The 15,019-nt window shown below is 43.9% G+C and overlaps 1 protein-coding gene across 1 annotated transcript in view; it reads right to left on the reverse strand.

The window, feature by feature from the left end:
- Positions 1-15,019, reverse strand: part of LOC115479673 (nuclear receptor corepressor 2-like) — a 667,653-nt gene that overhangs the window by 192,912 nt on the left and 459,722 nt on the right. Inside the window, exon 15 of the mRNA XM_030217748.1 lies at positions 1,428-1,540. Coding sequence (XP_030073608.1) covers positions 1,428-1,540 — 113 coding nt within the window. The remainder of the gene's footprint in view (positions 1-1,427; positions 1,541-15,019) is intronic.

Genomic DNA, 15,019 nt, shown 5'->3' on the forward strand with positions numbered 1-15,019 from the left:
GTGGGGACAGAGACAGAACCCACAGGGATGGGAACAAAAACTGTGTCCCCATGTCATTCTCTAATCCAAAGCACACAGTACACAATACAAGAAAGGAAGAACTAAGAAACTTCAAGTCCGGAATATGTCCTTTAATCAACAGATGTTCTACATTGTTGGGTCTGCAATGTACAACACATATTGATTAAAGGACCTAGGACCTGTTCCGGACTTGAAGGCTCTTAGTGCTTCCTTTCTTGTAAACATTAGGCCCATGCATGCCAACTTTTGTTCTATTCTATAATGGCAATTTCATGCACAATTGCCGTTATAGAATTGGGACTTGGACCATATTTTTGGTGCCCTTTCTAGAATCTTCCCCTTAAAGCTTAGGCACCTAAGCAGTTTTTTTTGAAACCTAATCCCTTAGAAACAAGGCACTCTGGTGGGGAGTGTTTCAGGCACGTGGTAGGAAACTACACAAGCACATTTCATTTTCAAAACTGCATGAGTGTAGCAGCAGTCATGTCTCTAACATGACTACTTTATGTTATTATTCAACACCACTCCTGTGTGTGTATTTGGTTGGATTTGTGCAGGCTGAAAAGTAGGTGTAGATGTTTTGAAGTTACAAGCCCCACTAAAACTACACCCTTCAATGCCCACCATAATTTACCTCTTTGAGTGGGAATACAAATGGAAGAGGCTTGCTAGATTCTGATTTTTGACCTACAAGTTTCCTTCAGCTCCTTTCATCTTCCAGCTCATTCAGAGGCAGGACTGGGATTTGGGGCCATAAGCCTTCATCCATATTTGGGATTTCCTCCTCCTTTCATATCTCCTCTTAACTTGCTGCAGTAACACTTTACAGCCAGAAGCAATGAACCAGAACTTCTCAACACCACCATCATAGACCCTGAGGTTGGTCATTGCAGAACAGCGACACCTTGTGATCATGACTCCTCCTTTTTCCTCCCAGGGACTGTGAACATTACTTCCACAGTATTCCAACCCCAGCCAACCCAGAGAATGGAAGACCTGAGCTGAGAATTGAACCCAGTCACTCTACTGAGCCACTGGGCTTGCTAACTTTCAATATGATGAATGAGGCTTGGCATGTTCACATTTCTGCTGCTCTTCACATTAATCAGCAACCACAAAAGAGAATGAACAAGAGATTTCCAGAAAGTGAAAAAGTTAATTTATTCCAAGAACACGTTCAACTCATTATGTGCTACTGTCAAAGACAAGCAGACTCAGCAGCTCAAAGGAACTTGCACCGAGGGTCAACCTGCACTGGGAATGGTGCCAGGCTCGGCTGGGAGACACCCACATCTCCATCATATAGTGAGGAATCACAAGGCACACGACTGACCCTGACACCACATTCCCCTTCTCCTTAAGAGGAAGTATGGGGTAGGCAAGGATGAGCAAAGAACGAAACTTACTTGACTAGATCATCCTTTTCCGGTTCTAGCTCTTGCTTGTCTTCTTCCCGCTCCGCTTCCTTCTCCTTCTCATCCTTTTCTTCTTGGTTACTACGGAGCATCTGCTGCTGTTGCTGAAATTAACCGAGAAGGTGAAAAACATTGAGATGAGAAAGAACATGGCATAATACTCAGAGTATGGGTTTCTTTCCAACACTCTGCATGGAAAACACATGTATGTATACATATAAGGAGAATTTTCACACAGTTCCACTAGTTGCATGGTAGACACATCCTGTGTTTTATTTCGTCTCCCACAATGTTTTACAGGTTTTCTAATTTTGTTTTGTGTGTTTTTTTTAAACACATTCTTTTTTTGAGGTAATTTCGTTAATGGTGCATGCCACTGAAGCAGTGATGTGCACTAATGACATTACAGGAAAAAAATGTATTTTTCCTGTCATTTTGGGTTAAAAACAATAGGAAATAACATGAAAAATGTCTTTGCCATTTCCCGTGTCATTTCAAATGAATTCACATCCCTATTACACAGTACACAAGTATACCTCCTAGTTAATTTCCAAAGGGAAGTTGCAAATGGGGGGGGGGGGGGGGCAGGGAGGTTTCCCTTTGAAAACTGCCTGAAGGTATAAAACATCCAAGGAGTTTGTACCTGCTTTATTTGTAGGCAAAAATTTCTGGGAAAGACATTATTGATCTGAAAATACCAGAACACGGTTGGGGGGGGGGGGGGGGGGGGGGGGGGGAGAGAGAGGTGATGCTGATGCAAAAGTTGGCTCAAGGCATCATCAGTCTCTTGTGCCAGCCTTAAACAGAACATTGCCTCCAGGCCCATGACTTAATTTTTTTTTAATTTTCTGAGTAGCCTCTCATAAAGAGTCTTTTAACAGATACCTTCAGAAAATCCAGATATGCTACATCAACCATGCACCTTTATCCACGGGAGGGGGGTCCTTTTTGCCAAGCTGCGGTAAATCGCTTAGTGCAGCTTACATAGTAACATAGTAGATGACGGCAGAAAAAGACCTGCACGGTCCATCCAGTCTGCCCACGATAAACTCATATGTGTATACCTTACCTTAATTTTACCTGTCTTTTTCAGGGCACAGACCGTATAAGTCTGTCCAGCAGTATTTCCCGCCTCCCATCACCGGCTCTGGCACAGACCCCGTATAAGTCTGCCCTCCCCTATCCTAGCCTCTCAACCACCAACCCCTCTTCCCCCCCCCCCCACCCAATTTCAGCTAAGCTTCTGTGAATCCATTCCTTCTGCACAGGATTCCTTTATGCCTATCCCACACGTTTGAATTCCGTTACCGTTTTCATCTCCACCACCTCCCGCGGGAGGGCATTCCAAGCTTACTGTGGGACAGGTGTCCCACAGTAATTTTATACCTCTGTATGTGGACACCACACGCTAAAAAAACATTCTTTATTTTTTTTGAGGGAAGGGGCATGTCTGGGGGTAAAGAGTGGGCATTTCTAAGCTTACCAGTTAGCATGTCATCCCTTACTGGCTTCAAAATAGGTGGCGGTAACACCTCACGTGCTAATCTGTTTTTAACGGCCACATGCTAATGGCAACATTAACATGTGCAAGTTTCTTAGGTTTTTTTTGAGACTAATGAGGAAGCCTGTTCAGCAGAAAGTTTGTCTTTAAGTGGAGACAATAAGCTGAGCTTCTTTAGCCTTTTTCTTCCCTATTGTTAAAAAGGTTTTGATAAAGAAATTTGTGATTTTGGACTTAAGTTATACTAAGAAACTTGCAACTGATGTATTTGGAGTATTCATTCTAGCAAGTTTATTGCCAACATACATTATCAACATTAACGTGTGGCCATTAATGCTGGAAATTGGAAATCAGCCATTTTCCGGCTGCGGGAACAAATGGCCTTAGTGTGCAAGAGAGACCCGTGTAGGGGCGCATTAAATCCATTTTTCCTGCACCTTTGTTAAAGGACTCCATGTTTATTTATAACTTAAAAAAATCTTTTTAATGAATTGGTAAAAGGCAAGACCACTCTTTGCTAAAACCATGCTGACTCATTTCCATTAAGCATGTCTGTATGGTCTGTTATTTTGTTTTCACCCTGGAGCGTTTTTTTAAAATTGGTATTAGATTGGTCACTTTCCACTCCTCAGATCCTGTGCCCATTTAGTCACTGGATTATGCTACAAATCCACACTGAGACATACAGCAGGCTCTACTTTGTAATACAGACTTGCACAGGAACGGGGTTTGCGGGGTTCCCATGGGGACGGAAGCCGTTCCTGTGGGGTTCGCATAGAAGCGTTTGCTGTACTTGCGCCAGCCTCTCACTTACGGAATACCAAGTTCTTTGAGTGCTGTCTTCCTCCTCCTCCTTGCTTTAACAGCACAGATGCGGAAAGTCTCCATTAAGGAGGTGGTAGAGATATAAATGGTGACAGAATTCAAAAAGCCATGGGATGAGCACAGAGGATCTCTAATTAGAAAATGGAAGTTATAAAAAACCTAAAAACTTAAATGGCTGCATGTGTGTGGATGTGTCGAGCGACGCTTAGATGGCGACTCCGGCTGTGATGAACTAGGGCCGATACGGGGCAGACTTGTATGGTCTGTCTCATTTCTGACCTACAAATGCACTCAGTCTGCTGCCCCTCACTACCTTTCTACCCTCATCTTCCCTTACGTTCCTGCCCGTAATCTCCATTCACAGGACAAATTCCTCCTCTCAGTACCTTTCTCCACCACTGCCAACTCCAGGCTCCGCTCATTCTGCCTTGCCTCACCCTATGCTTGGAACAACCTTCCTGAGCCCTTACGCCAAGCCCCCTCCCTGCCCATCTTCAAGTCTTTGCTTAAAACCCACCTCTTTAATGCTGCGTTCGGCACCTAACTCTTACCGTTCAGTAAATCCAGACTGCCCCAACCTGACTGCCCCTATCGGACTGACCGTTCACTTGTCTATTAGATTGTAAGCTCTTTGCGCAGGGACTGTCCCTCTATGTTAAATTGTACAGCGCTGCGTAACCCTAGTAGCGCTTTAGAAATGTTAAGTAGTAGTAGTATATGGCAATCTGGTTTAGGATGGGCTGGAAAGGGCTTAGACAGCAACTTTAGTGGCTGGAACCTGAGGACAGTGCTGGGCAGACTTTTACGGTCTGTTTCCCCGCAAATGAGAAGACAAAGAGGCGAAGTGGGCTTTGACGACAACTCCAGCAGTCGGAACATAAGGATAGGGCCAGGCGGACTTCTAAGGTCTATGTCCCAGAAACATCAAAGAAAGACCATAATCAAGTAAATAATACGTTCATTGTTGATTTAATTATGAATTGATAATGAGCGTAACTATTGGGCAGACTGGATCATTCAGATTTTTATCTGCTTACTATGTTACTATTAATCCTTTCTGCTCCTGGGCTGATAAGCAGACCTCAGCTCTGACATAGGCACGAGCATCAGATATCACCTGACCTATTGGTGCATGCATGTGGCGACCTCTCAGCATACACTGCCAGTGAATTAGAGACAAGTCTTACATGCGTGCACCAGAGTGTTCCAAGTTACAGCTTCTGTTCCTTTCTTGCCTGCAGTGCTGTGGCTCGAACCCAGAGAGAGACAGAGAGCCGACCAGAATTTTTTTTTTTTTAATGTACCATCAAATGTTTGCGGGGACGGGTGAGAACGGGTTAAATTCCAGAGGGGACGGGTAAGATTTCTGTCCCCATGCAACTCTCTAGTTTGTAACACTCAGTTATGTTGGTAAGTTGGTAAATTACTTAATCTGTTGGTGGCTTTGTCAGGGGTGTTCCCTTGCTTGCAGCAGAATTTGGTCCAGAATTTTGGATTATAAACCACAAGTGACACGTTGAAGAATGTGGCTCTGTGCCCTGAGGGCACTGGGTGCTAACTACAAAAGTTTGTTGCTTTTAAAATGTGCCACTGGCGAATGGGTAAGTTTCATCCATATAAGTTGACAGAGAACCAAAATGTATCTGTATAAGTTGAGTGGGACCAGGGATGTTTGAAGGGCAGGGACAAAGGTTGTGTGGATAGTGATGACATAAGTAGAAAGCATAAATAGCAGTCCTAACTTACAGTGGATAAATTATCCAATTAAGCTTAGCACCACATATTCAGTAGTCCAACTTATGTGGAAGGCTGAGTGAAATCCGCATAAAAGTTATCAAGGACAACTTATCTAGTTATCTTTATGTGGCAGCCGTTCTACTAAATATTGATCCCTCTGCTGCCAGTCCACTGGTTTTGAAATTTTTATAAAGCGGTCTCATCCTCTTTCCTTCACCGAACTTGAGTGGAAGAATAGCCTAATGGTTAGAGCAGAGGGCTAAGAACTATGATTCAAATCCTACTGCTATTTTCTGTGACCTTGGGAAAGTCACTTAACCCTCCATTACCTCAGGTACAAACTTAGGGGCCCTTTGTGGAGCAAACCCAGAAAGACAGTTACGCCTCCAAGACTGCACTCTACAATTTCCTCTGGATTCTATATATGGTGCCTAGATTTGCATGAAAACAAAAAGTGAGGACGAATGGAGAAGGAAATCCAAAATATTTTCTTTATTGGTAATCAAATAACGACCCGACACGGCCGTGTTTCGGCATCAGAGCCTGCATCAGGGGTCAAACAAATCTTCTTGGGTTGTCACTTGATGAATACCAAAAAGAATAAGACATAGGAACTTCCTTAAAACGTAAAGAATTTTAAAGTCAACTATGAAGTGCCTGAAAGGCAATACACAGAAATGATGTCAATATTGCCTAGATTTGCATGCCAAAGTTGGGTGCACTGCTAAGATAAGCTGGCAAATTAATTGGCTAATGAGCCACTGTCAATAATTGGGTGCTAACAACCAATTATGGAAGCTAATTGGCACCCATTAAAATTTGTACACACATCTGGCTGCGTACTATTCTATAAAGCATGGTGCCAACTCCAGACTTCGCTCCTTCTGTCTTGCTGCGCCCTATGCCTGGAATAGACTTCCTGAGCCCCTACGTCTTGCCCCATCCTTGACCATCTTTAAATCTAGATTTAACATTGCTTTTGATTTGTAACATTGCTTTTGATTCGTAACCACTTGTATCCAGTCGCCTCCACCTACCCTCCTCTTTCCTCTACACATTAATTGATTTGTTTGCTTTATTTTTTGTCTACTAGATTGTAAGCTCTTTTGAGCAGGGGCTATCTTTCTTCTATGTTTCTGCAGTGCTGCATACTCTTTGTAGTGCTATAGAAATGCTAAATAGTAGTAGTAGTAGTAGTAGTAGCCTAATTCTATCAGAATGTAAGGAGGTATTCAAAACAATTTGCATGCACAGTTACAGAATACTGCCTCGATGCGCCTAACTTGGGTGCCAGCATTTACAGCAGGTTTCAGCAGGTGCAAATCAGGCACCCAAAGTTGGCATGGCAATTGGCGCTAAGCACAATTCTATAAAGTGCATGCAGTTTTTTACAGTGCCGAATTTTAAGTGTCATTTACAGAATTTCCCCCTTTCTGCCTCTAGAGAGAGATGCTATCCTAAGGGTTCCATCCCTTCCCCCAATCTGTAAAGCTCAATCCTTGCTGGTCCGCACTCAGCTATATTCAGTAAATTTAAGTGCCCTGCTCTTCCTGACCACAATGAATCTAGCTATCTGTGCTCTGCTTCACCACTGAAATTAGTTACATTTCAACCTTATGTTGGTTGCATGGTCCACTGGTATATCAGGAAACCTTGCCAGAGAATTAAAGAAGCCGCCTGGGGCGATCTCAAAAAGAGACTGAAGAAAAAGCACAGCTTCAAATAAGTCTCAATTAATCAGAATTTTTAAAAAAAATCATCTTGTCATTTTCCCCCTTTTCTTGATTCCATTATGATTTTGAACACAGGTGTATTTGTGGCAACGACATGAGAACCTAGAAATGTCAAGTCTAAAAACCTAATCCATGGTAGCTGTGTGTTCTGCTGTAAGTGTTATCAGGCTAGTTGGAAACATATTAACTAAATTACAGGGCAAATAATTAGTCTTCTAAAAATAAACAGCTGTTACAATTCTTACAAAAGTATTTCCTTTATAAACAGGTACACATTAGAGCATGTCCTTTCAGTTACTCGTAGCATGTTTTAAACAGAGCTGGGTTAATATTGTCAATAATTACTTTAGGGGAGGTGCATGTGTGGGTTTTTAAACAAAGGTACTTTGTCAGTGTTACTAATATAGAAAGGATCACTTGCCTCTGCTGCAGAATTATCTTGGAAACACAATCAAAGAGAAATTTTGAAAGCACACAGTGCAAAACAGGTATGACACTGACTTATGCTATTTCCCAACAGCAGGGGTTCCCAACTCTGTCCTCAGAACACATCCAGCTAATCAGGTTTTCAGGATGCCCACAATGAATATGGATGAGATAAATTTGCATACATGTCTTCACTGCATGTATAGCCATCTGATGCGTATGCATTATGGGTATAAACCAGACGGGCTTGGTGTGTCCAGAAGACTTGGTTGAGAACCCCTGCCCTAGAATCACAAAATGAGAACCCTTAAGTCAAAGCCTGGAGTGAACCACTGGTAGGAGTTTGCCAGACCATTTGATCTAGACCTGGCTTTTTACCCCCACTGCATGCCTAGAACTGGGCCTTTGGGCTATTCTGAGGAAAGTCACAACTACAAGTCTAAGCATGCACTATGACAAAATCAAAACTAAAAGCACCTATCCGGGGGGGGGGGGGGGGGGGGGGATGAGTCAGCTGGTAACCATTATAGAGATATTTGGCTTTGGCTGTTTGGTCAGAAAGATAGCTTATAGGTCTGCCTAGTAAAGTGTTTAAGATGACAATTTCCACCATGTGCAAGTTACCCCTATGCTTTCTGTTTAAACGCATTGGAGGGAATTCAATAAATGGTGCCGTCAAAAATCTTGAGCGCTAACCCCGGGATTCTATATATGGCACCTAGATTCTGCGTGGAGATATGCGCGTAACTTGCAACACTTAACAAGCAATAACGAGCATGGCAATAATTACAATTTATGGGCGGAAATCGCGAAGTGTAATGTATAAGAACTGCGCCTAAATTGCAAAGCGCACAGTTCAAAATAAACGTGCGTAGCTTAAAAGGGGTGTGTTTATGGGCATTTTGTGGGTGTTCCAACATTTCCGCATGTAATTACAGAATACGGGTCAGTGCACCTAAATCTACAGTACATGCACGGATTTACACCAGATTTTTGACTGGCATAAATGCACATGTAGATTTAGGCGCTACAGTACGACTAAGTGTATTCTATACACTGCGCCTACATTTTAAAGATTACGCTTAGTCCCACGCAGAATTTTTAGGCGCCATATATAGAACCTGGCCCTAAGTGCTATACAATAAAGGGAGCGTGGATCCTGTGCCTAACTTTGGGTGCCGTACTCATGCGTGTTAAAAGCAGGTGAAAATGCCAGTACCCAACTTAGGGTGAATTCTGTAAATCTGCACACCACGTTTTGGAATGCTCCTGACATGCCCCTGGGCCATGCACCCTTTTCAGATACAAGCGATTGAAGTTAGGTACCGTGCTTTATAGAATAACGTGCAGCGAGATGCACGTGCAAATTTTTAAGTCTGCCAATTAACATCAATGATTGGTTGATGGCACCCAATTATTGACGTTTCCTTGCTCACTAGTCAATTTATTTGCGTACGCATCTCCGACGGGCACACAAAACTGGACATGGAAATTTGGGTGCAATATATAGAATCCGGGGGATTGGGGGGCAATTATATAACTGCAGAACAAAGTTAGGCACTGAGCACAAATTCTGTCATGGAATTTGGGCGGCCAGATTCTGTTACAGAAAACTAGTGAAATCAGCATCTATTTACCCTACAATTAGGTACACTGCTTATACCATGTCATAAGGTCATATAACACACCTTAAAAGAAGACACTAACCTTCCCCCACGATATGCAGCAGGCAGTCCTTTTGCTGTCTGCTGCCACTGTTAAACCCCTCAATGCTGGGCCATTTCTGGTGACTGGCATTGAATACCTGGTTTCATTTCTGACTGCAGCAACTTAACCGATTGAGCCAATATTCAGCGCTAACCGGTTAAGGGCCTCAATTACAAAGCCGTGCTACCGATTCCCCGTGCAGCAAATGAGAGGACGTCCATTCAATTCCTACAGGCTTCCTCTCATTTGCCATGCAGTTTTGTAAAAGAAGCCCTAAGTGCTTAGCGGTTAAAGATAGGCCTGAGATTTATGTGGCCTATTTTAACCGCTAAATGTAGTTTGACGCTGAATAGTCACGCCTAACCAGCTATGACACACAATAGAGCGGGTTAGTGGCTAGCTGCTAACTGCGGATATTTAGCGGGAGAAAATATCTGTGGTTAGGCACTAAAACATTATTTAAACTGCCAAGAGCCATTCCTGGCTGTTAAACAGTTTTGAATGTTGGGTCCTTAGGACATAACGGTGGTTGACACTGGACTCCTCAAGACCACTAAGAGTTACTCTACATAGTAACATAGTAGATGACGGCAGAAAAAGACCTGCATGGTCCATCCAGTCTGCCCAACAAGACAACTCATGTGTGCTACTTTTGTGTATACGCTACTTTGATTTGTACCTGTGCTCTTCAGGGCACAGACCGTATAAGTCTGCCCAGCACTATCCCCGCCTCCCACCACCGGCTCTGGCACAGACCGTATAAGTCTGCCCAGCGCTATCCCTGCCTCCCAACCTCCAGTCCCGCCTCCCACCACCGGCTCTGGCACAGACCGTATAAGTCTGCCCCGCACTATCGCCGCCTCCCAACCTCCAGCCCCGCCTCCGCTGAAAAACACATATGCCCTTACGATAAAAGATTGAGCGTGCCCCTGATGCAGGCAGTTTGTTGCTGAAATATACTGGGCTTTAACACATGGCAGGACCATACAAGCATTTTTTTTTTTTTTTACTGAAGATTGCTTTTAATGAATTTCAATTGACTTTTCAGCCACTGGCTGCTTTTTTCTTGTTCCCTGGATTGCTGCTGCAGCTTTGTTGTGCCTTGCTTTTTTTTTTTTTTTTTGCACCCTCAAAATACAACAAGTAAAGCTGTCTGGTAAATTCCAGCTGGCTTATAAAATCATGAAACATGTAAATTATAATTACTTTATTTCAGTGGTGTGGCCAGAAGTGATTTTCTGGCAGGGCTCTCTAGTCTTAAACAATGATGAGCATCCAGGCAGCGTGGATGTAGATACTGCTTCCAATTCTTCTGTTATTGGTCTGGGTCACTGCTGCTGACTGGGTGAAGCCTGACTCCAAATCGGAGGGGCCATGGCGCAACTCTGGCTATATCCCCGTTTTATTTGCGTTGACAGTTATTCACTGCCATCCAAGATTTACAAGAGGATATTCTGAGTACAAGGGCTGTTCTTTAGCTTTCACCCCCTACATTCTATTATTAAGCATCCCGTTAATGAGCAACATCTGCTCACTTTTGCCCTCAGTCTTTTAAAAAGAATTCTGCTCAGCTTTAACAAGAATAAAAAAAAACTATGTAGTTAAAACAAATAAAACGGATATCCCAAGAGGCAACTAAGTAACGTTTAAAAAAAAAAAATCCTCACGTATTAAACTTGGTCTGCTGTAATCAAGACAAGTTTAGCATAGCAGTTGTCTGGGTCTGCCAGAATGCGGTTATTTAAAAAACAACATCAACAACCAAATTCTTACAGTTCTGGGCTGTTTTCACCGTTAATCATCTCAAAACATTTATCTCTTTTTCAGTCAAATCATCTCTCTTTGGAAGGGTCCTGAAGACGACTCAGACACTACAGCTGCTTGTTTCTGCTGTGCCACTGGCATGTGGAGCAGAAAAACTGCCATCAGAGTTTAGCAAAACATTCCCCTCCTTCTCACCAGGCTTTATAGTCAGCCCTGATCCCTGCTTTTAAAATTTTCTTCTTCTCTGCCTCCCAAATAAGGTTGCTTAATTGGAATAACTTGTATTTTAAATTTGCCATGTGCTTTTTCAGTAGTAACCACAAGTCATGTTTTTCTGTCCCTGGAAGGCTTACAGTCTAACTTTGTACCTGAGGTTATATGGGTTAAGTGCCTTGTCCAAGGTCATAAGGAGCAGCAGTGGGTTTTCGACTGGGCTTTGCTGGACCCTCACTTTAGGGGAAAGTTATCAACGTCGGCTAATGTTAAATGTTATTTTACTGTTAAACCCCAGTAAGTAGTAACTAGGGCTCACTGCTTAAAATAGGACCCGTGGCACTAATAGGTGGTAAAATTACACGTCTTAAAACAGTAGCCCATATTGATAACTATGCCCCTCACTCCCAGTGCCTAAAATTAGCCTCTTCCTCTACAAAGAAAATGAAAACAAAAACATCCTCCTCCTCCCTCCCCCCCAAACCAACCAACCAACCAACCTTCCTGGGATAACACACAGAACAAACTATTCACGGCACCCCAGAGCCATCCTGTGGCAAACCAAGGCAAGAAACAAAACAAGTGCAGGGGGAGGGGGGGGGGGGGGGAGTCCACTTCCCAGTGCCTCCGCGCCGCCAGCATTTCTTTCCATCCCTCATCGTCCGTCGTCCCTCCACGCCACCTTACCTTTCACCTGCGCTTTTGCTTCCCTCCCTCGGGACTCTCCGCTCCCACCATAGTCCAGGGCTTTGACTTTTCTAGTCCGGGGGGGCTCGTGCTAGGGCTCCCCGCCGCCGCCTCCTCCTCGCGGCCGCCAGCTCGAGTGCTGCCCTGAGATTTGCATGAAGCTGCGGCGCGCGCGAGCGGCCGGGCGCGCGCTACCCAGAGCGGAAAGATGTTGCAATCGCCTGCCGCCGGGCCGCGTGAATCATGATCTACATAAACCGCGCTCTTCGTCAGCTGCTGGCAGCGCGAGCCGCCCTGACTAATCCCCGGGGAAGCCGATACTTGAGCCCGCCAGCGCACCGCTCTGTTATTTATGGTCCCGCTGGCACTGGGACGAGCCCGCGCCGCTTTCTTTTAGGCAGTTTGGGATAAACGGAAATGGCCGCCAGGACGGGCTGCTCGGCTACTAAAGTTCAAGGGTGCAGCAAGCACAGTTCTGGGAATGGCGTAGGAAACTTTTATGGAATGGAAAAAAGAGAAACGCGTTTGCACAGTGCGAGGGCTTCAGAGGAAACCTCGCACACTCACTGCAATTATGGAAGAATTTAAGAAAATGATGTAGAATACACATATCAGGCACCCCACCTACCATACACGAGAAAGATCACTTTTGCGTAAGTTTGGTGCAATTAACTTTTTTTTTTTTTTTTTAATTTACTGGACCAGGCACTATCTTTCCGTTCCTCCAGCTCCCCACACACGTATATATGCCTCCCAAAGGCCACCGAGAAAAGGCACAAAAGTAGCCTGGAACAAAACTCTGCGGTTTATTGACATGAATGAAAGAAAATACTGCTGTATTGCACAGGCTGAGGCTGCCTGTGCTCAAAAGCACCGCGATCATTACAGAGGCCGACTTAGACATTCGGATGTGGGGTGCTTTATTTATACGTATCCAAGCTGACTGTCCCCAAAAACTAGAGGGATAGGTCTGGTGTCTAAGGCTATAAATCGTTTACACTCAAATAAAAATCCAGTCTTGTACACCTGCATTCATTATAAAACAGATTTGCTAACCTCTTAGCCTTTTCTTTTTTTTTTTGTGGCAGGTACAATGAGTGCCCAGTGCAAAGGAATGATAACTATGCACTGCTATTTATCTGTAAAACTCTGGGCAGGGGGATGTGTAACAACTGCAAAATGACCCAGTCGTGGGCTGTGGTACATAATAAAGCAGACAGAAACCATCAACTCATGATGAACTGTATCATTTCAGGCAACTGCCCCCCCCCCCCCCCCCCAAATTACAAAACTCAAAGCCACCAGCATTTTTGTGGGGGGGGGGGGGGGTATGAGAAATGTCTCAGTGTCTTAAAAAAACCAAAACACACACAAAGAGGGGGGTTGAACTCATCAAGCAGGATTCAGGCCTTAATATAACTTAAATGACCCTAACTCTGCTTGACCAAAAATTCTGAAGCAATATTTAAGCTGCTACAGGTTAGGTAGTAATAAGCTGCAAAATATGAAAATACATGTTTTGCAGCTCATTACTACAACTTGGAATACAGCTATTCAACTGATCTATTGTCTTAGTAGATTTAATAGAATTCAGTATTATGCTGAATTACACTGGCTTACATTGAGATAAGAATCACATTTCAGTGGTGTTGCTTAATATTTTCAAATTACTCATAGAATGGCCCCTTTTTTATATGATGGATTTGATTCATATTACAAATCAAGCGTTAAAATGAGCTGCTAGAAGAAATGCATTAAGGTTGACTTTCCCAAGTCCAAGAGGAATGAAACTATCCAAAATTTATGTCTCTTCTTTATATTTGGCAGCGACACAGAATTCTTTATCCATAAAGATAACCTCAGAACCAAATTATTTTCTTTTAAAAAAAACACAAAGTTTTATTCTTGAATTACAATCTGTATAAGAAATGTGATATCAAATTTAAGATTTATGGTTATATTAAGTTGTAATTTCCAGGGTAATTGACCTTGCTTCTGATTGTAATCCACTTTGAACTCATCTTGAGAGAATATTATTACTATACACATCCCTAAAGTGAGTTGTGATGATAGCATTGGGGCCCAAACATCATGGTAAAATAACCCCAACTTTTTGCTGGGGTTATTTTACTGACAGGGGCATCAAGCCAGCAGAGCTGCCCCCCCCCCCCCCCCCCGGCTTCAAGACCGCCCTGCCCCCACCCCAGGGTTACCATATGGCTCCAGAAAAAGGAGGACGGATTGAGCCAGCCAGGTTTTACTTCCATTGCTTTCCATTGAAAGCAATGGAAGTAAAACCCGGCTGGCTCAATTACTTCCATTGAAAGCAATGGAAGTAAAACCCGGCTGGCTCAATCCGTCCTCCTTTTTCTGGAGCCATATGGTAACTCTACACAGGGGCTACCTTTTCAATTGATGGTCTGGGTTTTTTTTGGGCAGAAGCAATGTCCAGTTGCTACTGCCCAGACCTGCAATACCTTCACAACAGCAGCCCTAGCAATAGTTGCATGATATGATACTACCACTAAGGGCCCCATTCTGAAGGCAGCGAAGGACTGGTCATTGCTCCCACCCGAAGACCTCCCCTGGATGATTGTAAAGGTAGGCCTGGGGGGGAGGGGGGGACCCGGCTTTGCAGCCCGATACTCCCAGGCCACAAAAATAATGATGCTTGCAAGATAGCTCACAAGCAGCATTATTCTCTTGATCCTGGATTCAGCAACCTGTGGTACCTAGAATCAAGATGAGGTAACATAGTAGATGACGGCAGAAAAAGACCTGCACGGTCCATCCAGTCTGCCCAACAAGACAACTCGTGTGTGCTACTTTTTGTGTATACCCTACTTTGATTTGTACCTATGCTCTTCAGGGCACAGACCGTATAAGTCTGCCCAGCACTATCCCCGCCTCCCAACCACCAGCCCCGGCACTGCTTAGTATCAGCATTTAACTGGTCAACTGCCAACTCTGCCCCTGGAATGCCTTCAAAA

Source organism: Microcaecilia unicolor, chromosome 11 (assembly GCF_901765095.1).
Source record: "Microcaecilia unicolor chromosome 11, aMicUni1.1, whole genome shotgun sequence".
Classification (NCBI taxonomy): domain Eukaryota; kingdom Metazoa; phylum Chordata; class Amphibia; order Gymnophiona; family Siphonopidae; genus Microcaecilia; species Microcaecilia unicolor.